The sequence below is a fragment of the Amblyomma mixtum genome, chromosome 9, assembly GCF_055824585.1.
Source record: "Amblyomma mixtum isolate Tamu chromosome 9, ASM5582458v1, whole genome shotgun sequence".
Lineage (NCBI taxonomy): Eukaryota > Metazoa > Arthropoda > Arachnida > Ixodida > Ixodidae > Amblyomma > Amblyomma mixtum.
The window spans coordinates 58,107,503-58,131,053 of NC_143020.1; the positions used below are offsets into that span (position 1 = coordinate 58,107,503).

Below are 23,551 nucleotides of genomic sequence, written 5' to 3' on the forward strand. Positions count from 1 at the left end.
AAAATTTAATCAAATCAAACTTATTTGATTTTTGTTGAAGGCGCCTGTTGACAATTTTTGTTGAAGGCGTCTCGGGTGTAATCAGAATGTTAATTCTGATCAACAGGACTTCGATCGCAATTCTCCTAAACGTATTATTGCTGCTCACTGCGCAACCAGAGTGCAGCTCTTCCAACGGAATCATGGGTAGCTTTGCTCACAAACTGCAAGTGTTCGGTTAAAATATAATAATAAATAAAACCAAATCTTTGAACTCGCATGTTTTAGCGCGTTCGAAAATTATGAACTGCCGATCTGGTACTCGACAATAAAAATAATTTTGAAAACCCATTTTAATGGATGACACAATGTTTACCAACGTTTGCCAGTATACTTTGAACACTGGATAAGCGGTGGCAATCCTAGGCCAATATAGCCAGCTCCCGGAAATGGCATAGCCAATTCTGGCAAAGAGTGGAACAACACTGGCTAACATGGCCCATGATAGCCAGGATTCGATGATGGCACAGCCAGCAATGGCAAACAGTGGGGCAATCCTGGCTAACCTGGCCCATGATAGCCAGGATCTAATTACGGCTCAGCCAATACTGGTAAAGCGACGGACAACCAGGGCCATTGTTGGATGTGCTAAGGAGTGGCACAACCAATATCGGATGCTCACTGGCAACTCTGGGCCTAGTTAGGGCCACGCTTTGCCAGTGGATTTCCAATATTGGCCCGCTGCCGTGTGCTACCTGGGGTAGCGCCACTAAGGCAAGCATATAGGAGTGAAAAGAAAAGGAAACGTAAGTAAGAAAACATCAAAATGGCACGACAGTTGCAGCAAAGTAAAGAACAAAAAATAAGAGATAACAATGATTTGAACGAAGGCGTGCTAAATGACGGTTTAAGTGAAATGTGTGATGAGTTAGGTATGGAAAGAATCTAGATTAGATGTGGAAGCGATGTTGTCTGTTATGTCAATCCGTAATCTCATGGCTCTTGGTAGTGCGGATGAATTGACACCGAATGTATCACCTATATCCTTGCGAAACTGAGCTGATTACTTAATCTTTTCAACGTGCGGGCTGAGACATCGAGGTGAAATGAACTTGTTCTATTCAAGTGTATGTACATATTTGTGAAATAGCGTTAGGAGAGTGAGGTGGCGGCGTGTGCTTTGTGATTGTGGCCAAAGATTGGTTTTAATCTGAGTGACGCTTGAACAGTAGTTGTAGTATCGTGAAATGAATCGCGCTTCCATGTTTTTGATAGATTCTAACGTGGTGATCATGTTATTGTGACAGGGAGACCAAATGAAAGAAGCAAATTCAAGTTGTGGACGAACAAAAGTGAGCTATGCTAGTTTTCGAATATCAGATGGTGGATTTCGGAGATTAATGACTTGGAGGCGACGGCGCATATGGATGAGATATCGAATGACATGAAAGATATGAAGAAACGCCAAGGTATTTGTAATGTGATACGTGAGAGAGTAGATCATTTTGAATACGGTATAAGTATAGCTAGACTTGATACTTTTACGGGTGAAGGAGATGACTGCGGTGTTCGCGGGTCCCGGCAAGTAAGAAGCGATAAGAACGCTGCGTAGCACTTTATTGGGCAACAGCTGAGATGCGTTCTGCCGCGGCGCTCATGCAGGCGCTCGCTTTTGTAGAGCCACTGCTGACGTCATTTGGCGCGTCATCACGCGTCTCACGCGGTAGACACGAAACGCCGGCACACGTCTCTCTCGGCTCGCACAAAACGCCGGCACGCGTCACTTCCTCCACCGCAATTTGGAGAGTCACGATGGCTGGTATCGGTCAGGCGGCTTCCTGACTCGCTGAGGGTACCGCCTCGTAGAGCTGTTTCCGCTGACCACGGGTGCAGGGCTAGTTGCGGAGACAGCGGTTGATGAGGGTGGCGGACAATCTGAAATTTCTGGATGACAGATGTCGGTCTCCTCCCCCACCGCAAATGGTGACGGCGTGTTCGCAGCCGAGGCTCGTAGCAAATGGTCCTTGTGTCGCCTCCACATGCAGGATCCCTGGGGTGTCTGCACCTTGACCTCGTACGACACTGGCCCGGTGCGCTGCACGATAGTTGCTTTGAGCCACCTTGGTCCGCTCCTGAAATTGCGCACCAAAACCTGTTCATTCACTTGAAACACAGTATGATCAGCACTTCGCAGCATCGTTTACTGAAACTGGCTTGCTCCGACTGTACGCGACAGGGCGGACTTTAAAGCGTCCAAACAAGTGCGCAGCTCACGACCAAGGAAAAGATAAGATGGTGTCTGAAGTGTCGCGCATGCGGTGTGTTCCGATATGCCATCAGGAACTTGGATAATGTGTCTTCAAGGCTTTCTGTGGCTGGGCCTTTGCGTAAGGCGTTTTTATGCGAAGCATACTACGTTAGCTACCACTTCAGCCCTTCACCGTGGTTATGCGCCTCCAAATCACGTGATACATGCGTCACACCACGTGACACGATGACGTCACGGCAGCGGAGAAACGGGGGCCCACCTCGCGCCGTCGCTGTGGTTGAGCGCCTCCAAATCACGTGATACATGACGTCACACCACGTGACACGATGACGTCACGACAGTGGAGAAACGGGGGCCCACCTCGCGCCGTCGCTGTGGTTGTGCGCCTCCAAATCACTAGATACATGACGTCACACCACGTGACACGATGACGTCACGACAGTGGAGAAACGGGGGCCCACCTCGCGCCGTCGCTGTGGTTGTGCGCCTCCAAATTACGCGACACGATGATGCTTCGCATTCTCCAGGCTTAACCAAGTTAAGCCTCAGCCATTTTTTACCGTCTGCACAAACCTTTCAGCCAGCCCATCGCTGCTCGGGTGATAGGCAGAAGTGAAAACTTGTCGAACGGCGTGCTCTTTCGTGCACGCTTGGAGCTCGGATGATGTGAACTGTGTGCCGTTATCACTTAAAACAGTCTCCGGCGCGCCGTATCGAGCGAAGAAATCACGTAATCTTGCTATGGTGGCTTGCGCGGACGCACATGTCATGACGTACACCTCAGTCCATTTTGAATGCGCGTCCAATTTAATGGATACATACGTGTATTTAAATACTTTGTTGCGAGGTTCTGTGTATACATGCTGTGACTTTGTTTCCAGGGGCACTTTTTTGTCCTTTTATAAAGTTGTATCTTCGCATTTATAATACTCGATTTTATCTTCGCACTTCTAATGTATATCTTTCACAACTCGTTTCTTCATTTGCTCGCAGTTGCGACTAAAATTTCGCTGCAATTACTCGCAATACATGACCGGTGACAGCTGCTGCTGCTGCTGCAGTACACTGGAACGAAAGACTGCGACACTGAGATTTCCCCTGGCCGTTGCATATGTACAAAAATGTAAAGGTTCTTGAACGACAAAGATTCATAGCGTCACTGAGATTTTCCCCTGGCCGTTGCATGTGTACAAAAATGTAAAGGTTCTTGAACGACAAAGATTCATTAAAATATTCGTCCTGTACTTGCTGATTTCAGGGCCTTTTCGTTTCCCATATCAGCGGCATGCACTGCTTTGCTGCTTTCGGACTGATATAGTTCTAGACATCGTGTGCTATTTTATTTCCTTAGTGAATACGCAAAAACTTGCAAGCATTGGTATTAGTTATATCTGCCACGAATTTTAAGACATACGATTACATTCTTTTATTTAAAAAAATACATATTTCACTTGTCTAGACATTGCGTAGCGTTATCTAATGCACAATGACAATGCAGTTATTGTTCTTGAGTTTGATCCGTCCACAAATTGTATGTGGTCACGCTGCAACATGAGCCCGCCACCCCCGAACAATAATTCTGGCTATGCCACTGGTGCGGATGGCTTGTCACTCCCTCCAAACGCTGCTGCTACTTCGCTCGCACGAGCGCGTCTCGCCGCCTTGTCCTCTGCTGACCCGCCGTACCTGAGGGGGAGCGTTCTTGCATTGTACCAAGGCTGCCCCGAGGAAACCGCCATTTCCGTTCCTCAGGCGACCTAGCTGTAGGCGTTACACATAACAAGAATGCTTTAGTTCACGAGTGGCCCGACATCTATTCGCTTCGTTATTTTTTGCCTGCACTTTTCCTTGGTAGGACGTCATACAATCAGAAAAAAAAGAATGCGATGTAAATGTCGACACCGTCACAGTATAGACCTTATGCTAAAGTGCTGCCATCTACCGGAAGAAAACCGAAACAAGCAAGCGACGCCATGTTGGGGGCTTGTGGTCATGGAGTGAACGTAGTTGCTTGGTGCGGACCGTGTACGATCGCTTTACTTTAAGTTTTTATTTTTATTTTATTTTAAGAGCTTTTGGTGGCTTTCGTCTTTTCTTCGGGCATGGAGAATGCAGACAGGGATGGTACAGCCGTGACAGTTAGCCTCCTGCGCCCACTAGCTACTATGTTCCTCACGAAGTCATTTTCTGTGAAATGCTTTGAGCAGATGCGGGCAGTCGCAATGTTCAACGGGGAATCTCTCTGTATGGCGATTAGCCATGCTTTGCGCATGTTCAGCTCATCTGGGATGCAGTGGAAAGACACCTGCAAAAGAAAAACGCACAGTAAAATATGCTGCATAACTGCAAATAATTTTTTTCTGCATTTGGCTCAATGCATGCTTTGCTAAACATCTTGTTTACATTGGAACTAAGAAGAGATTTTGAAGTTATGTTCTTCTGAAAACTGCTGCTTAATGAACAATTGCAAGATACCTGCAAGTGAGGTTAATTATCCGAAATAAGTCAGAACAACAATTAGTCGAGCATTAGGGACGATACGTTATGAGCTGTTTTCAAATTTACATAAAGCCTAAAATGCCTGGTCCCAAGCAGCACACCAACAATGGACCGACGCTGGCATAATGCTGGTCAAAACCGGCTCGAAAGTCGTACCGACGTCGGCATTGGGGCAAAAAGTTACTTTTTCCAACCTTGGCCTGATGTTCGGGCCAAGACTGGACCTATCTAACTACCAACACTGAACCGACATTCATGCCACTATCAGACCACTGTTCAGCCGCTCTACCAACACTGAACCGACATTCATGCCACTATCAGACCACTGTTCAGCCGCTCTACCAACACTGAACCGACATTCACGCCGCTATTGTACCCACTTTCAGCCGCTCTACCAACACTGAACCGACATTCACGCCGCTATTGTACCCACTTTCAGCCGCTCTACCAACACTGAACCGACATTCATGCCGCTATTGTACCCACTTTCAGCCGCTCTACCAACACTGAACCGACATTCATGCCGCTATTGAACCCACTTTCAGCCGCTCTACCAACACCGGCTTGACATACCACAATTAGGCCACTGTTCAGCCTTTCTGCTAACACTTGCCCGAAGTTTATGTCATTGCATTTCCAGTTCAGCGAATATTCACATTCCAGTAAATGTTCGCATTGGGAAAGCCATGAGTTTTGGCATTGCAAAGCTGCAATCATCTCTTCTATACACATGCACAACAAAATGAGGCAACGAAAGAATCCAACTGAGAAACAATTTATTAAATACAGTAGACTTGCGATAATTCAAACAAAAATCAAATTTTTGGTTGGTTCGCCATGTTTTCAATCTATTTACGGCCGCTTAATTCAAACACCACAATTCGGTTAATTCGTACTTTTTGCTTGTTCATACCGGAAAATTATTGGCTATCGTTGCCTCCACTGGTGAAAAATCCGAGTTCTTATATGACTTCAACAGTGGAAAATGTGAAAATAAGCGCACTATGACATTAAAAAGACAAAAAAGCAAAGAAGAGCCTAACAAACAAACGTTAAAAATGAAACAAAAACCTCCCGAAGGGTGCATTGCTGCTCAAATTTCTGTGGCTTGCTAGCCAGTTCAATGGAGGAAATTCGAAATAAAACAACACATAACCATCAAAACTTGTGGAAAGAAACAACTGTCCACCTTCGCTTGTCAAAACGCTCAAAACTACGGCCACTGACGTAAAAACAAAGAGCAGGAGAAAAAAAAAAGAAAGGGTGCGAAAGTGACACGAGTAGCATCGGCCGATTCCGAATCACGTGACCGCCCGTGCTTTTCTTTCCCTCATCAGTATCACCATGTCTCCGCGAGGGAAGTATCGGACGCTCTCTGTAAAAGAAAAACTGGCAGCCATAGAAGAAGTTGAGGCTGGAGTGAAGAAGACTTCTGTGGCATTGAAATATGGGATCACCAAAAGTACGTTGACAACGATTGTGAAAGCGAAAGACAAGCTGCGAAACAACGCAAGCCGTTTCGCTCCGGACAGAAAAAGGCTTAGGGAGGCGGCGCATCCGGAGCTTGAGAAGGCGGTTCTCCTTTGGCTTAAGCGCACTCGGAGCTGTAATCTACCTGTAAGTGGACCGATCCTGCGAGAGAAGGCCGAACAACTGTCTCTGCGCTTTGGAATTGAAGATTTCGAGTATAGTGACGGATGGGTGTCGCGATTCAAAGAGCGACATGGCCTCACTTTCAAAACTTTCATAGTGGAGAAGCGGCAGCGGTCAATGAGGCGGTTACTACCGACTGGCAGCAGACGCGTCTTCAGAGCCTACTTCTTGAATACTCCCCAGCTGACATTTATAATGCTGACGAAATGGGACTTTTCTTCAAGTGCCTGCCTCAGCAAACATTGTGTCGCAAGGGGGAGCGTTGCACCGGCGGAAAGCTGAGCCAGGAGCGACTCACTGTCATGGTTTGTGCCAATATGGATGGTAGCCACAAGCCTGAACTTTTCGCTGTGGGCAAATCAAAACGTCCGAGGTGCTTCAAGGGCGTCCGAACTCTACCTGTTTCCTATGCAGCAAATACACGTGCGTGGATGACGCAATCTTTGTTTGAAGATTAGCTGCGGAAACTTGACGTGCTATTCAAGCGCGATAAAAGAAAACTGCTGATGATTGTTGATAATTGTCCCGCTCACGGTGACGTGGAGGGGCTGGAGGCAATTCGTCTTGAATTCCTCCCTCCAAACACAACTGCTGTCCTCCAGCCCTTGGATCAGGGGGCAATCAAATGTCTTAAGACAAACTACAGGAAGCTACTCCTCAAGAGGATGCTAATATGCGTGGACAATTCCATGTCGTACAGCGTAACACTGCTGTCTTCTGTGGGAATGCTAGCTGACGCATGGAGTGCAGTAACGTCAGTAACGATACGGAACTGCTTCCAGCATTCCTTCCGCATACCAGGCCACAGCAGTAATACTTTGCCTGACTGCGCTCGAAATGAAGACTGCCTCCAAATGGACAGCGAGGATGCAAGGCTAGTGCTTTCTGCACTCCAAGCACACAATGTAGCTGCTGACGATAACCTCTGCGTGTGCAGGGAAGACACTCTGGATGACTTGGTAGCTGAGGTGCTGCCAGCACACTACAGCAGTGAAAGTGAAGAGGAATCAGGAGAGTAATCCTCTTTGACAGCAGCACAGGCCTTCCACCGCACTGCCGAGGTCCGCAAATTTCTCACTGCAGCAGAAAATGCTCAAAAAGAACTGGCTGCTCTTACTGGAGTCGAGAACTTTGTTCTTAATGTACATGTAAAGAAGAAGCAATCAACAATTCATGATTTCTTCAAACCGTCTAGTCAGCCATAGATTTCCAATAAACTTGTTCTGGATCCTTCACCTCTGCTGTTTTTATTGTATCCTGGGGTCCCTTCGAGTTTGAATTAACTCTATAAATGGTGGTCAGCAACGCTGACCACCATGCCTGAATTTTTTTTTTTGCACAGCCACCTGGTGTTCATTGCAAAAATTATATGTTGGCTTTTTTTCTTTAGTGTTCTCTGACCACCCACCAGATGGCGGGAGTTGTCTGTGAAGAATGTAGTGTTATGAAAAACGCGCCTTTGTACCCGCCATATCAATTCCCGCGATGGACCCCAAAATGTTTTACAAGCGTAAAGGTAAGGTACTTTATATAGAACTTTTTTTTAGCGCAATATGTAGTGCATGAGCATATGTTTGTTCTTGCGAGGCAAAAATAGTCTTTGCAGCAGATAGGTGTCATGTGGCAATGTTTTTTTCACCATGCATGAATGGCGTTATAGGTAGGACTCTAAATTTTATCAACCAAATTCAACATGAATGTAAATTTCGCTTTCAAACCTGCCTTTCAGGTGTTCAATATGAGGATATTCCATCCGAGGATGACAGCTTCACTGGAGGCGACACCTCGAGCGAAACCGACTATGACGCGGAAGCAGATATCAGAGATGACGTCCCAGATAATGAAGGTGCAACGCTAAACGACATCCAAAGCGATAGCGATGCATCTGATATGGAAATGGAAGAAGCTCCAGTGACAACTCACAAGGTTCCTGTGTGGAGTACTAAATATCGAATGTCTCCCCCTCTGTTATTTTCATCTGATAGTGGACTGCTGGATGATATTCTCGCTATCAACAATGTCACCCCATTTAGTATTTTCGACCTGTTGTGGACGCCTGAGTGGAGTGAAGATGTTGTGTTTCATACAAATCTATATGCACAACAAGAAAGCAAGCCTTACACTCCTACGACGAACAAGGAAATGCGAGCATTCCTCGGTCTCAATTTGTTGATGGGGCTCAAAAGGAGTCCGAGCTACCGCGATTATTGGTGCAGTGCACCTGACATGAATGACCCGTTCATTTCCAAAGTCATGACAGTGAATCTATTCGGCTGGCTCCTTTCCCACCTCCACCTAAATGATAAAGCGCTGCAACCAGACAGAGGCAATACCAACTTTGACAAGTTGTACAAAGTATGCCCACTTTTGTCAGAACTTTCGCTAAGCGCTACCAGCCCACAGAGTGCTTGGCCATTGATGAATCAATGATAAAATTCAAAGGAAGAAGTTCTTTGAAACAGTACATGCCGAAGAAACCAATAAAACGCGGCTACAAAGTTTGGATGCTATGCGCCAGCAATGGCTACAATCTCAAATTTGAGATTTACACTGGCAGGTCTAACGACGGTGTCCAGAAAGAGCTAGGTGTGCGTGTTGTGAAGTCGCTGTGTGAAGACTTGGCTGGGAAGCAGCACCGCATATTTTTCGATAACTATTTTACTAGTTGCAACCTGCTGAATGATCTTGCAGAAGCCGGGATATACGCTTGTGGCACCGTGAATGCTAACAGGAAGCACCTGCCAAAGCTAACTCCTGACAAATGAATGAAAAGGGGAGAAACTGATTATTCAGTCAGTGACAACCTATGCTGCATGAAATGGAAAGACAAGCGGACTGTTCACTTGTTGTCAAATTTCCACGACCCCTCTAAAGAAGTTGAAGTAAATCGGAAAGAGAAAGATGGGACAATCACTAAAGTCAGCTGCCATGGCGCACTCCAAGATTACAACAAGAATATGAACTTTGTGGACAAATTCGACCAAATGAAAGGGCAATATGCACTGGATCGCAAATCACGCAAGTGGTGGCACAGGATCTTTTTTCACCTTCTTGACTGTTGTGTAGTGAACGCACACATAATTTTTCGCGAACACGATGGGTCGGAAAAGATGTCATTGAAAGACTTTAGGAGGAGCCTGGTCTCACACATGACTGCTGAAGCCCACATGAACCCTAAAGCAAAGCGGAAGTCATCCAACAACCAAGTTGTTCAACTAAAGAGGTCGAAACCATTTGTGGAGTTGGCTATCAGTACAGCGGAATCCAGGCACCAGCCGACAAGGTGCTCACAGCGCAGATACGCAAACTGCAGCACGAAGGCACAGCCATTGAGAACAATTTGGATGTGCCAAACATGGAATGTGCCATTGTGCCTCCGTAAGGGAAAGAACTGCTTTGCCGAGTACCACAAAAAGTGATTTTGCAAGTAGAAAGTGAAAAGCGTGCCGTTACTTTGAGCGATAAACAGTGATAAAGGTATGTGTGCCATAAAGAGACCCTTCCAGCATGAAAAGAGACCCTTCCAGCAGAGACCCTTCCACTTCTGTGCTTGAAAGAGTTAATGAAAGTCTACTGTATTGGGCACCGTGGCTGGGGACGCGTGGTTGCGCGAGTCCTGCGAGGCAGCCAGGGCCGCGCAGGAGGCGGGACCTTGGGAGGCAGCCAGGGCCGCGCAGGAGGCGGGACCTTGGGAGGCAGCCAGGGCCGCGCAGGAGGCGGGACCTTGGGAGGCAGCCAGGGCCGCGCGGGAGGCGGGACCTTGGGAGGCAGCCAGGGCATTCTGGGAGGTGGGGGCCGCTTGGGGAAGAGAGGGCACTGAGCCGGGGGCTGTAGCACAGGGGCTCGCAGTGGTTGCCAGGCCGGCAGCGGTACTTGGCAGAAACGCTTCGGCAAAACGCCTTTTGCGTCCGCCGCCACGGTCCACCGACCCTGGCAACCACTTCCTAATAAACCCCTGCGCTTCCACCACATCCGCCCCCGTCTTCTCGCAGATGGCATCTGCATAAGATAAGCATTCATTTTAGGCCACCAGAAAAAGTTTGCTCATTCACAGAAATCAAGATTATTTCAGCAACAGAGAAAACAGAAAACGCCACAAGTACATGTTATTACTCAAAGTGCGTGCCAAAATAAAAGGACTACAGTATCCAAATACAACTTGCGGAGAAAATCCACCTGAAAGCTCTTCTAACCAACTGTATAAAGCTGGTGCGACATCACGGTCGACCACTTTGCACTACTAACATATGGGAGCACAAATGGCTGGCAGATACAAGGCACGACTACGATCCATGACATGACAGGCACGACTACGATCCATGGATGTGACTGGTGGGAGGGCTTTCTTTGAAAGGCATCTGCTGACTCATATATCTTCAGATGCACATGGATGAAAACTGCAGATGACTACCCCCATAAAAACAGTAACAAAATATTCACCTGTAATGAAAAAGAAAACTGGTAAAGTATCAAATGAAAAGAAGAAAAGAAAACAAAGCACAGCAGAACCTGGTGCATGTTCTTCCACTCATCTTTTAAAATTCAATTAAAAGTTACTGCAACAACATACCTGTTGCCACCTTGCATAGCTTGAGGGCAATAAATGACCGCTTGCCCTTGCGGCCATGGAGGCTGTATATCCTTTGCACAGCCACCCCCATGATGGCGGTCATTACGTTTGACCCCACCTCCCTCAGGCCCTTGCCCCCCAGGCGGACCAGCTGCTTTCGCTGAAAAGAAACACCACAGGTGCACAAGCTATTAGGCACAAACATCAATTATAATTTCATTTAGTTTAGCAGAATCGAATAGCTAAGACAATTGTGCGACTACCTGTCAACAGCCCATGCGAGTACCTACAATCATAATGCATAATTTCTGTATGATACAATAGCTTGACTAGTTGCTACCAGCAGAAAGCACCACCACCAATATGGACATTTTTTTTTTCCCCAGTTTACTAAGAGCAGGGAAACTTTAGCGATTAAGCAAAGGTGGCCAACTCCTTCCCATTATGCTTTGCATCTTGGACATTATTGTATTATAACTATAATGCTTTTTGCAGATATATGTGCTGGATGTGTTTTCTCTGCACAGCCATTACGCTAAAATTGATTTGGTTTGTAGAACTTAAAGTTCCAAAGTGACTCAGGCTATGATGAGGGACCCCATAGTGGAGGGCTCCGGAAGTTTCGACCACCTGGGGTCTTTAACATGCGCCACTGACATCACACTGCGCACGGGAGCCCTGCTTTTCGCCTCCATGGAAAACTGGCCATCACGGCTGGGTTTGAACCTGAGTCTTTGGGTTCAGCAGTCGAGTGCCCTAACCACTGAGCCACCATGGCAGGGCTCACTACCCTGAAATTGAGCAGTCTAATTAATGCTATACAAAGGGCGCTTATTTAAATCCCCAAGTACCTGAGTAAAGCTGCGTGCTTAGCAACCACATTTAATTAAACGATGTTGCTTGTTTTTGGCAGCAGATTAAGTAATGAAATGTGCATAATGTGAGCAAAAGACAGGGAAGAGGTGGGTTAAAGCTGCCCCATTATTTGGGAAACCTAGCCCAAATTAAAGACGCGCTGAGAGAGGACCAACTTCCAGCTGTGTTCACAGTAGTTCATGCAACACTATATTAACCGAAAGCTCAGCTTCCTGTAAAACAGACCTTACAACATCTCTAATGTTAGCTACAAAGTCCACTGCTGAACTAAATTAAAACAGCACAACAATAAATGACAAATGTAAGGAAAATGAGGGGCTCGTTATGAAACACATACGAAGAAAGGCAGCCACTGGCAACAAAAGCATAGGGGATTTTTTTTTGCTGTTGATCGATGTAAAACAATAATGTAATCACAGAAATATTTGACTGAGAAAAAAAATTTGTTGGAACCAAGTCTGTTATGCAACGACCGGCCACCGGCAGAGCTCTGGAAAACTAATCGAATGACATTGAGTGACACCATCTGAGAGCAACTGCCCCAAAAAAGCCTGTGACTGCACCGCCAAATAGCAAGCTACTACAAGATGTGACAGGTGCAATGCTTCGCACAGAACCAGCATCAGTAGCTTGCTTTGCTGTTTAGCGCTCCTTCTCGCCTAAACGCTCTGATGCGACATCAGTCTCGCAGGTGGCATTTTCTTTGCACTGCGTGGCTGAAACATGACGTGACAACTGGCACTTGCCGTAAGCAATATTGCGAGCGCCACATGTTCAGCACTGCTACTGAGCCCAACAAATTGATAGGAGCCAAAGAGCAGATAAAGAGAGTCCCCTAACAGCTGTCCCGACACGTGATGCAGTTTTTGCAAGCTCTGCCACCGGCTGGGCATTGCATACCACTTTTGCTTGCAACAGTAAATCTCACCACACAAGGAATCGACAGGGCGTTCCAGTGAACACTCTCAAAAATTCCTAAAGAAGCGCAAGTTCGATATGGGAAAACAATTTTTTTTTTTTGGAGGAACGATCTCTCAGCAGTGGTGGACATAATTTACTGCATCCTAATTATACAGCTAGTTAAAACTCGCCTATTAACTTTTTAATTAACACAGTTCAATGGTTACTGCCAAAGGGGAGTTCGAAGTGACATACAAGGCAATGGAATGTCAGCCTTTGAAACAAAAAACTGATTTCCAGAAGCCCTGCAACCTGAGAAATTCTAGTTTTTCCAAGCAAAATTGAAATTGAGCGCAGATGACGCGCTGCAGTGGCTACGGTGCCCAGTTCGCACTGCAAGCGGTATTGTGCCATCTCATATACATGGTTTCACACCACATCTTGGTGTAAAGAAAAGGATAGTCATTGCCAAGTGCAGGGTTATTTTTTAGAGCAATGGAGCGAAATAAGGTGCACAACACACCAAAGTAGAGCACACAGTTAAAGTCTGGTACCGTAGGCCCTGCAACACGTCATCAGCAGACGTCGCCATCTTCACTGAACTTCATGTGCGCCTCTTGCGCTAAATTTCGGTTTCGTGTGGAAAAAATGTCTCAATTCCTGAATTTCTACAAAAAATGCGTTTTATTTTAAAAAAAAGATATGACTACGTTTATGGCTTCGTACTCCCCACTGGCACTAACCACTGAACTGCGTCAATTAAAAAGTTAATAAGTGGGTTTCAGTTAATTGTACAATTAGAAAAAGTTTGCAGTACAGTGTCTGCTATAACTGTACGTGTGTGCCTGCAAATATTTCTTCTATTTTGAACTCCCTATTCTAAGGAATTCCTGAAAATGTTCACTGAAACAGCCAGTGTGTATATCAGCAAGCAACTTTCATGAACAAGACATTTACATTAACAAAACAAACTGTGACAGCACACTCCAGCACAACAGTAGGAATTATATCTATGAAGAGCATGTTATTCACAGAGCACGGCATGCAAATACTCTTGGAGCTCAAGATTTCTTCACAAACCTCGGAATTACATTATGCATGCAATTCGTTAGTAGGCATTCATTTTTTCCAGACACGAATTATCAGAAACATTAAATCACCAGTCCAGCAGCCACGCTGTCATCCTGGACGGCAGCTTCCGCATTTTCCAAATCCTCGGGGGAGAATGCGGGCAGTGCAAGGGTGGGAGGCGGTGGCGAGGGGGACACTGGCCGAGTCCTTTGCTCCAGCTGGAGGTCCGACCGCAGCAGCACGTGATCTTCCAGCCTTTGTAGCCTCTGCATTATGTCGCGCTGCTGCTGTCGGACCTCCAGCACCAGGCGCATGATTCGCAGCAATGTAGCTGCAACTGAAGCAATCAACAATTTCAGTGAGAGCAGGGTTAACCGGGGCGCAATAATATCATTTGCGCACTGAGGTACAATAAAGAACAATATGAGCCTAACAGTAGGCAGCAACACACTCTGTACTATGCTCCTAAACTTCCACCAATTTTCATCCTCCCAGGCACTTCTAATTCATGTTCTATTCCTTGCTAGCCTAACTTAAATGCCATAAATGTCACCATGCACTGAAAAACACCTAGGTGAAATGGAGCCGCTCTATGAGTGATAGCTAGCACAGAACCTGCAGCCTTGTTGTGTAAAGGACTTCTCAGTCTATGAGCTTCGCCAATTTTTACATTGCTTCCTAGGCATTTCCACTGCTATTGCGCCATGGCAGAGATGGCAGCAGTTAGTCGCAAATGGATTCTTCCAGTGTCATGAGAAGCATGTGCTAATAGAAGCGAGAAAGCAGAGCAGGCCTGTGCCCTTAATATAGCATTGCACCATTTGGAAAGTATTGCTTACGGCAACACCCACATTGGCCAAAATGCTGGAGGTAGACATCTGTTCTAACTGCAAGTGCCGGCAGGAATCAATGCATTAAAAGTGCAACAAAGATAGCCCTTATGGAATTATAGCCCTTAGCTGACAAGCGGAATGCAACCAAGAGGTGGACCAAACGTTTCTTGCTAGGCACAGGAGGTGCCAAACCGTTGAGAAATATAACAAGGTCACATTTATCTCTTACCACGCATCCATTTTGCTGCAGGCAAGACAAGACTAGGAGCCAGCTGATGTGCTCCACAAGGCAGTTAGGCTGTTCAGTTCTTTCCTAAGCAAGAGGTCCTCCTTCAGAGCATGCCACTATTATTGGCTGCTTATCTCCTTCAGCACCCTTTATGGGAGCTTTGTGATATTGCAATTAATTTTTTTCAGCACATTTCGCTGCATCCAAGGCACTGCATTGACTTCCAACCAATAAACTTTCAAAATACTTTGGAAGACAATGAAAAATTACAATATGGGCCTTGCTGACCTGTGTGCCTCTGGAAGCGACCAAATTATGCTGGTAAGGAAACACATGCACAGAACATGGGACTACTGTGTAGAGTGCAATTCGTAGGAGTGGCTTCCTGGTGGTGATGTAGGCAGAGAGAGGCAACAGGATCCAAAGGAACCAAACAAAAGCACAACATACAGCTCTTGGGAAGGGCACACAACAACCAGTCCACTATGAATCACAAGAGGAGAAAGCAATGGAAGTACTAGGTTGTAAATTTCAGTACCACTTCAGTTCAATACAATCGTTTTTGAGAAATACACGTGATGATTTTCAGAGTGACCCCTTTCAAAGCACATAGTTTGAAACAAGAAATGTGCTCCTAGCACCATTGCAAGAGCCACTGAGGAGAACTCCGTGCAAATATCTTCCTAAATAAGTATATTCTCTAGATCTTTCTGGGCCTGTTGACTGCTGCTCGGCAGCAGCAGGTACAATGAGAAATTTAAAATTTGCTCTGTTTTTCTTTAAGGCAAAGCAGATCTAGCTTCTACATCTTGTCGTGTCACTTGATACTAGACAAAATAGGGGTGTAATTAAAAGAAAGGAACACAGTGAAAAGACGGGACAAGCAGCATTTGTCCTGTCCTTTCACTGTGTCCCCATGTTTGGCTTGCATTTCTCCTTTTGCACAAAAGTAAACAAAGTGAAAATCTCACCATCAACAGTCCCAGCTGTTGACTCCTCCAGCTCACTGGGTGGTGCACTATTTTCGCGCACGCTCTCCCCAGCGTGATTCGGTGGGGCTGAAGATGAACATGCGTCATTGATGGCAATCCAGGAAGTACAGAACACACTACTGTGTACAACCACAATGTCACATTTCTATCCTAATTGAATGCAGAAATGCTACTTCAGGATATTTTTGGAGAAGGGACAGAACAGTTGCATGGCCAGGCTGTTTTGCATACAGGTGATCTTTTTAAAACACAATAGACACAAAATTACGAAGTACAGAAACAAATTACTGGTTATATAGAGATGCCCCCCAGGCAATAGTAACACTTCCTTTGGCCGAAAAGATATTTTAATTTGGTTTCAATCACAGGCTGTACAAAGACTTCATAATTCAAAACCCATCAAAACCGACACCTCCATGACCTCCATGACAAGTAGTTGACGTGACAAACAATGTCATATCATGCAGATACCTATGACACATAAAAGAACAATGTGAACCGACTGCGGCGGCGCGTTTCGATGGAGGCGAAATGCAAAAGGCGCCCGTGTGGTGTGCGATGTCAGTACATGTTAAAGATCCCCAGTCGGCTGAAATTACCCCAGGGCGCTGCGGCACCTCTTTCTTCCTTTCTTCTCACACTCCCTCCTTTATCCCTTCTCTTATGAATGTCCACCGAAATGCGAGAGAATTACTGCACCAATTTCTTTCCTGAAAAATCAGTTTTCAATTTTTTAAATATGTGTCTATAGTACTTCAATAATTCCATTTCTCATGCACCAGCATGGTGCATTGGTACGTTTAAGGACACAAAAGAAACTGTCATGGCGAAACCAAAAACAGAGAACGGAATGTGAATAGAAACCTGTTCGCAGTACTGTTAACGTGGGTAAGAGAGTTTGCCACGAAATGGTTACTGGCAGATTCACTGCTGATCTGAGAGCATGGCAAATGTAAAAAGCTGATGCCAAGTCTGAGCACGTTCTATTTCTCTGCAAGTGCCATTAGCTACGGTGGAGTTTTTTTCCCAGATTTTGCAAGCATACTACCATAAATCCCCAATCAAAACTAACACAATGTCGACCTTACATTAAATAGAAATGAGAAATGGTGTTTTAGTTTTAAGGCGGTTAACATCCAAAGGCGGCTCAGGCTGTGAGGGACGCCGTAGTGAAGGGCTCCCGAAATTTCGACCACCTGGGGTTCTTTAACGTGCACTGACATCGCACAGTACACGGGCCTCTAGAATTTCTCCTCCAAAGAAATTCGACCGCCGCGGTCGGGATCAAACCCGCGTCTTTCAGGTCAGCAGCCGAGCGCCGTAACCACTGAGCCACCGCAGCGGCTTAACAAATGAGAATTCGCGGCTTAACAAATGAGAATGCATGTCTTACGCGGTGACGGCAGCTGTACATCGTTGTGGCCCTCATTTCCTAAAAAAGAATTGCACATGAATGTCTTGTTGAGTATGCAAAATAATTTCTCATTAATAAAGAAATATGAGAATTTTAATTACCAGAAACTGCCGAGCTTTCTAGGGCCGAAGTCAATTCGTAGCGCCGAACCTTTTTCTCGGCGCTCTTGTAGGATCCTGCAAAGATTACAAACCAAAAACCAAACTCTTGAGCAATCTACATGAAAATTCTACTTCATATGAAATAAAACAACATTTCTCACATTGCTGGGATCCACTGACACCACACTACACACACACAGGAAAATACTGTGAGTGTATCGTGCTGGTAGTTCAGGATGAACATCTTAGAGCAGCCCGATTGTTAGGATAGACAAGGAAATGCTCCAGCTCATTTTATATCGCAGTTCACTGTGTTTTGTATTCCAACCAATTATTTGGCACATTCCAGGACAACCAGGTCACACTGCAAGTCACGCCATTATGCACGTAGTTTAAATATGCTTGCTTTCTGGCATTTGCAATTTCCAGGTAGCAAACAGCATATATAAGGCCAAGGTGCAGTGTGGCAATGACACAGGCAACTTACATCCCTGTCAGACGGGCATTTCGAAGGCTCTCAAATTGATAGTCTATCACCTCACGCTGCTACAAAGGCAGTTTTAATGGGCATTGAGTATACAGTCTATCGAGTCAAAGCAGTGTGGAACTCTTTAGCGAGATTTCAAGGGCCCTCGAGCATTGTACAAGGTTGCTAGCATTGTCTCGAGCGGCACCAAAGCATGCTCTCATGCATGATATGTTCACAGTAGAAAAACGTGAACAAAGATTACCCTCCCAAATTTTAATGCAAGTACCAAACTTTAGCTTCTACAATGATTTAAAAATTGTGTCAGTCTGGTTTAAAGTGCATTACTTTCATACTCGGCATTGCAGAAGACAAACACCAGCGGTATTAGTATTGCCAGAGCACTACAAACTGCGACAGCAAATCACCTAGAACATGATATTGTACACAGCGCCACAAGAACGGGAAGAAACGAAAGACGAAAGAGTAACACAAACAAGCGCTGTGTTACTCTTTCGTCTTTCGTTTTTCCCGTTCTTGTGGCGCTGTGTACAATATCATGAATACTTACCAACTCGCCCAAATTTCCGCCTTGCTGAATCACCTAAAATGGCAGTGCCTTTCAAGACAATGCAACTGACCTGCAATAATAACTCAAAACCTCCTACGATCCCAAATAAGGCTGTTTCAGTGCCGATGCTCGAGAAGCTGCATGTGTGTGCGCACATGTTAGTCAAACACACTAATTTTTTTCGGCTGGTAAAGCCCTTTTGTAAAACCATGGTCAGTGTGGCCATTACCAGAGCATGGGAAATGATGGCCGGCACACGAAAGCACGCGGCGCTGCCACCCCAGTCCTGCCACGGTAGACCCCGAAGCGATCCAAAAGCTTCACTGCCCACACTGACCAACAGCCACTGCTGTCTCCATTTCACTTCACTCACGGCCGATTGTGCGGCAGTGACAGGCTCCCGAGGTTCCACTCGCTTTTCTCAGTGCTTGTTAAGCAAATCACTCGTGTATACAATTAATGAGCGCTTCAAGATTCCTGCAGGAATGCACCGATTCGTAAATTGCAAGTACGTACACCCCATCGTGTTTGTTTACAAAGCTAGCGTACAAGTGGCTGTATATTGCTCATTTGTACAGGATGAGACGCAAGGTAAGTTCACATTACCAAAAATGTTCCCTTCGGTTTCTCACCAGTTGTAGCTTTATTTGTTCACACACTGTCACAGTGCTGCAAGAAGCGTCAAGGATGTGACTTCCCACATTGGGATATTAGAGGATCTCCACTTCCCGCTAATTACATGTGCATGCTTTATTCGACATGACCAGTACTTAATTTTAAATTGTTTAATCCAGAAGCATGCTTGGTGACCATTTGCATTAAATAAAGGCTCCAAATTTGTTGTCCACAAGCAGCGCCGACAGCTGCCTTCAGCATTAATCACCAGACAAAGTCACATTGTCGCTACTTGCTCAATGTGCATGCGTCCTGTGATGTAAGCTGTCGTCGATTTGGGGGTAGTATTGCAGGAACCATACTAGACGGCCACATGCGACTGCCAAAAATTGTGAATGTGCTCTCCACTATAGCTGAAATTGCAGGCCTGAAACCTGCAGACTCGCTAGGCATACTCATCGCGGGAACGGGCCAGCGGGCCGGTGTTGGCTGAAATTTCTGACAAAGCTGATAGCTGATCAGTGTTGAAGTATGAACATATAAAGTATAGCCGCTTGTTTTGTTTCAGGTACAGACAAGTGCACCTATTCAGGTCATTGCCTCATTGAACGTGAAGCTTCGGCTCAGCCTCTGGTCTGCCGAAGACAGATCGAGTGACCATCCGCCGGATGGTTTCATCGGTCGCAGGCTTTAGGCGATCACTGGTTGCGCTGGTATCGTCACTGGTATAATGTGAAAGATTGGTGCATCAATCAGCTAAGGCCTATACCGCCCAGCCCACCGAGTGCAACCATGCCTTAACTATGCCAATAAAAACATACATTAAGTTTATCATTTTAGCAGAGTAACACGTTCATGACACTCCCGCATGAGGGAGGACCACTACTTCATTTATGCACAAAAGGAAGGAGACATGTCCTTTGACAGTGTAGCCTGCATTGCAGATGACACTCTGCCATCCATTGTGACATCACATGAGCAGTTCAGTATGGTGGCCACTCTCAGTGGGAACAGCTTCCCGATCACGATTTCTATCGCATTTTTTAAAAAATAAAGCGCCCCACGTACTAATACTTCCAGGAGTAGAATCAGACTTTCATATTATTCCCAGAAGCGCAAAACTGCCTTTCCTCAAAAACCAATTTACCAATATCTCGAATGACCCTGTCATAGCCCCTTCAAGTGCACCGGGATTTTTTTTCCAATTTCACTAATAATACTGCTGTGGCTTCATTCCTCAGCACCTAACCACAACACTGCCATTTGAGAGTGCACAGCACTACTGCATGTAAACGCTGTTCTGGGCTGCTTTGCTGACTTGATGCCCGTTCAGCTGCCTGTATAGCAGCACTCAGGCCAACAGACCATCAGTTTGAAAGCCTGTGAAACACTCATGTGGCAGAGGCATTGTTTTATTTGCAATTAAAAGTGTGATTCTGATTTCTAAGATTTAACACCTTTAAGCTATGAAGAATGACGTAGAAGAAGACTCCAGATTAATTTAGACCACATGGGGTTGTTTAACATGCACTGATATTATTACAGAGCACAAGCGCATTCTGCACTGCTCCATTTCACCACAGACAGGATGTAACCTGGGCCCTCAGCTCAGCAGCATGGACCACTCAGCCACTGCGACAGGCTTACAATTCAAACTGAACTAAATGTAAACAGCTGGATGAGTTGGTTCTGAATTTGCATTATGAAACACTGTCTCAGTGCACAAAAAACATGGATGAGGAAAGAGCACACAACGCAAAGCATCAATTGATGTCTGGCATTTGTATTGTGTACTCTTTCCTCGTCTGTGCTTTTTGTGTGCCGAAACAATGTTTCATAGTGCAAAAAAAAAAATTACCATACTAAACCTTTCTGTACTAAATCTTATTAAGCATAATGAGTGCAGCACTAATTCTGGGAACTACAGGTCTTCAAAAACAAGGCACTAATGAGTTTCAGAAGTAGTTCATCAGCTTACAAGTGCAATAGCTAACAGTTCATTCTGCTCCTCTTTTTGACAGCTGCCTAAGCGGTGCCTATCAACATGACTTCTTAGTCGTAATTTAGCCATGCAGAGGTGCAGACTCACAGAATCTAGCAAAGAGGCCTTTACAATCGCTGATGAAGTTACCATCATTATGTCTGCAATAAGACTACTTACGGCAAGTGGTAACAACGACCACTGGGCAGCGCATCCACTCCCCTCCGAGAGCTGGCTCGGCCTCAGCTTTCGCGAGCCGCGTTACTTCCGAGCTCCTGGCCACAGGCCAGTAGCATTCCTCTTTTGTTTCTGTCAGCCATTTGACAGGAATGACTGCACAGCAGTCATCCTCAAGTGGAAATTTAACCACGGCGAATGGTTTTGCCATGCTGCACAGAGGAAACACGACAAAAAATTACTGGGGAAACAAGGATTTTTACCAGACACTGTCTGTGCCATACTCTACTGGCACTTGCCTGTTTGGGTGCCGAAAACTTCACACTACCATGACAACTGACACGTACACTTACAACCATCTCGTTCTACTTCGCAACTGAAATGAACTGAAAGTTGAGAGTTACAAGTGTCACGAGCGCCTGCAATTTGGGACTTATTTAAACAATATTTCTGTGCCTGCTGTCAGGTGAACCAAGTAACAGCCAGCAATAGTGGCGTGCAACTTCACTGCATTGAACATCAAACTGAGTGCAGTCTACCAGGATGATGAAAAAAGAAACCAGTAAAACGCAAGAAATGACCAAATGTGGAAGAGAGAAAACAAGCGCGTTCAATTAGCGAGCTCGAAACTAGCACTCGCTATATGTAGAGTCACACTGATCTTAGACTTTGTAATACAAGGCTCTCAGTAGCGGGAAGGGACACACATAAATAAAAAGTACTCTCAATTTTTTTTCTGTAACCGATCACTGGCAGGAGCAGCATTACTTCTGGCAGTACAGAAGAATTGTGTTCATTCATCCTGTTCTTGTCACATTTCTCTCATCGCACGGAGACTCGCAACGCAACAATGTCAACACTGCCATGGAAGCATTTGTCAATCAAGCACAAGGCATGCAGGCTGCGACTCTATGACGTCTGACATGCATGCCTGAACCAAGCGATTAGCCTCACAAAAGCAAAAATTGGCGATGAAAAACACTCAACTGCATCGCACGTGGCAACTGGTTGGTCATGGGGGGCGCCGCAGAGAACGGCTCCGGAAATTTCGACCACCTGGGGTTCTTTAACGTGCACTGACATCGCACAGTACACGGGCCTCTAGAATTTCGCCTCCATCGAAATTCGACCGCCGCAGCCGGGATCGAACCCGCGTATTTCGAGTCGGCAGCCAAGCGCCGTAACCACGTGACGACTGTCATTGCGATCATGATCATAATATCTATACACGTACATAAATGTACGATGTGCCGTGAGAAACAAACCCTCTAAGAAGCAATGCGCCAACAAGATTTGCTGGGATAGTGCGTTCACCCTGATGAAGGAACACACAAACACACACGACATTTAAAAGCGCTTCCTTTCGTGTACGTGTGTGTTACTTCATATTACCCCAACCCTTACAAGCAGGTATACACCTTGCAATGCGCCGCTGAGTTAATCAAAAGACAACTGCTGACAGATGCCTACAGACAAGTTAGATAAAGGGCCGACACACGAGGCGTGCTCATTGTCCTCACTCATGACAAGTTCACAAGTAAATATTAGCTGACAACTAACATGAAAGGGAAAAAAGGACAAAATGTATACTTACGCAAGCAGTGCCTTCTGGTTCCCCTCGGTGACAAGATTTGCCGGGATAGTGCGTTCACCCTGATGAAGGAACACACAAACACACACGACAGTTAAAAGCGCTTCCCTTCGTGTACGTGTGTGTTACTTCATATTACCTCAACCCTTACACGCAGTTACACCTTGCAATGCGCCGCTGAGTTAATCAAAAGACAACTGCTGACAGATGCCTACAGACAAGTTAGATAAAGGGCCGACACACGAGGCGTGCTCATTGTCCTCACTCTTGACAAGTTCACAAGTAAATATTAGCTGACAACTAACACGAAAGGGAAAAAAGGACAGAATGTATACTTACGCAAGCAGTGCCTTCTGGTTCCCCACGGAGACTCACGCGTGCCGCCACCAAACTTGAAAAAGCTTGAAGAAATAAAAATTCACAAGCGCGCGCTTTGCTGCCAAACGTCTATGGTGGCTAGAAGGGTAGAAGGGACCAGAAAACGTCCCACGACCGGCTTTATACTTCCAAGCATGGAGGGAAAAAAGAAAAAAAAGTTTTTTTTCCTCCATGCTCCCCATGGACATGATGCTTCCAAACGAAATGACCACAAGCTATGGATTGGGATTGGCTTGGAACGCACGTGGGAGCGAGAGCGGATGTCTACGTTTATGCGTAAAGCGGTGGATAAATACACGTTTAGTTTCGGAAAATTTCTTTGAAGCTTAGTTTTGACAACACCGCCAAGAATAATTTTTATTAACTTTGTTACACTTCAATTTATT

The 23,551-nt window shown here is 45.6% G+C and overlaps 1 protein-coding gene and 1 pseudogene across 1 annotated transcript; one reads left to right on the forward strand and one right to left on the reverse strand.

Annotated features, from left to right (window-relative positions):
- Window positions 1-23,551, forward strand: part of LOC149329177 (uncharacterized) — a 112,711-nt pseudogene that overhangs the window by 40,868 nt on the left and 48,292 nt on the right.
- LOC149329179 (uncharacterized) lies at window positions 1,611-23,360 on the reverse strand. Its single transcript, XM_089560129.1, has 10 exons — window positions 23,127-23,360; window positions 22,791-22,849; window positions 21,200-21,408; window positions 17,387-17,461; window positions 17,265-17,303; window positions 15,851-15,937; window positions 13,907-14,154; window positions 10,971-11,130; window positions 9,987-10,399; window positions 1,611-2,111 (listed from the first exon to the last, which is right to left on the reverse strand). Exons 3-10 carry the CDS (start codon window positions 21,405-21,407, stop codon window positions 1,875-1,877), a joined length of 1,467 nt encoding a protein of 488 aa, XP_089416255.1. The 5' UTR covers window position 21,408; window positions 22,791-22,849; window positions 23,127-23,360; the 3' UTR covers window positions 1,611-1,874.

Excerpts from the sequence above, each read along its gene's own strand:
- LOC149329179 (XM_089560129.1), bottom strand. The coding sequence starts at position 21,407 with ATGGCAAAACCATTCGCCGTGGTTAAATTTCCACTTGAGGATGACTGC. Across the intron at positions 17,462-21,199 it reads GGTCGTTGTTACCACTTGCC|GATCCTACAAGAGCGCCGAG; the intron begins GTAAGTAGTCTT and ends TAATCTTTGCAG. Across the intron at positions 2,112-9,986 it reads ACCACGCGTCCCCAGCCACG|GAGCGGACCAAGGTGGCTCA; the intron begins GTGCCCAATACA and ends GCGCAATTTCAG.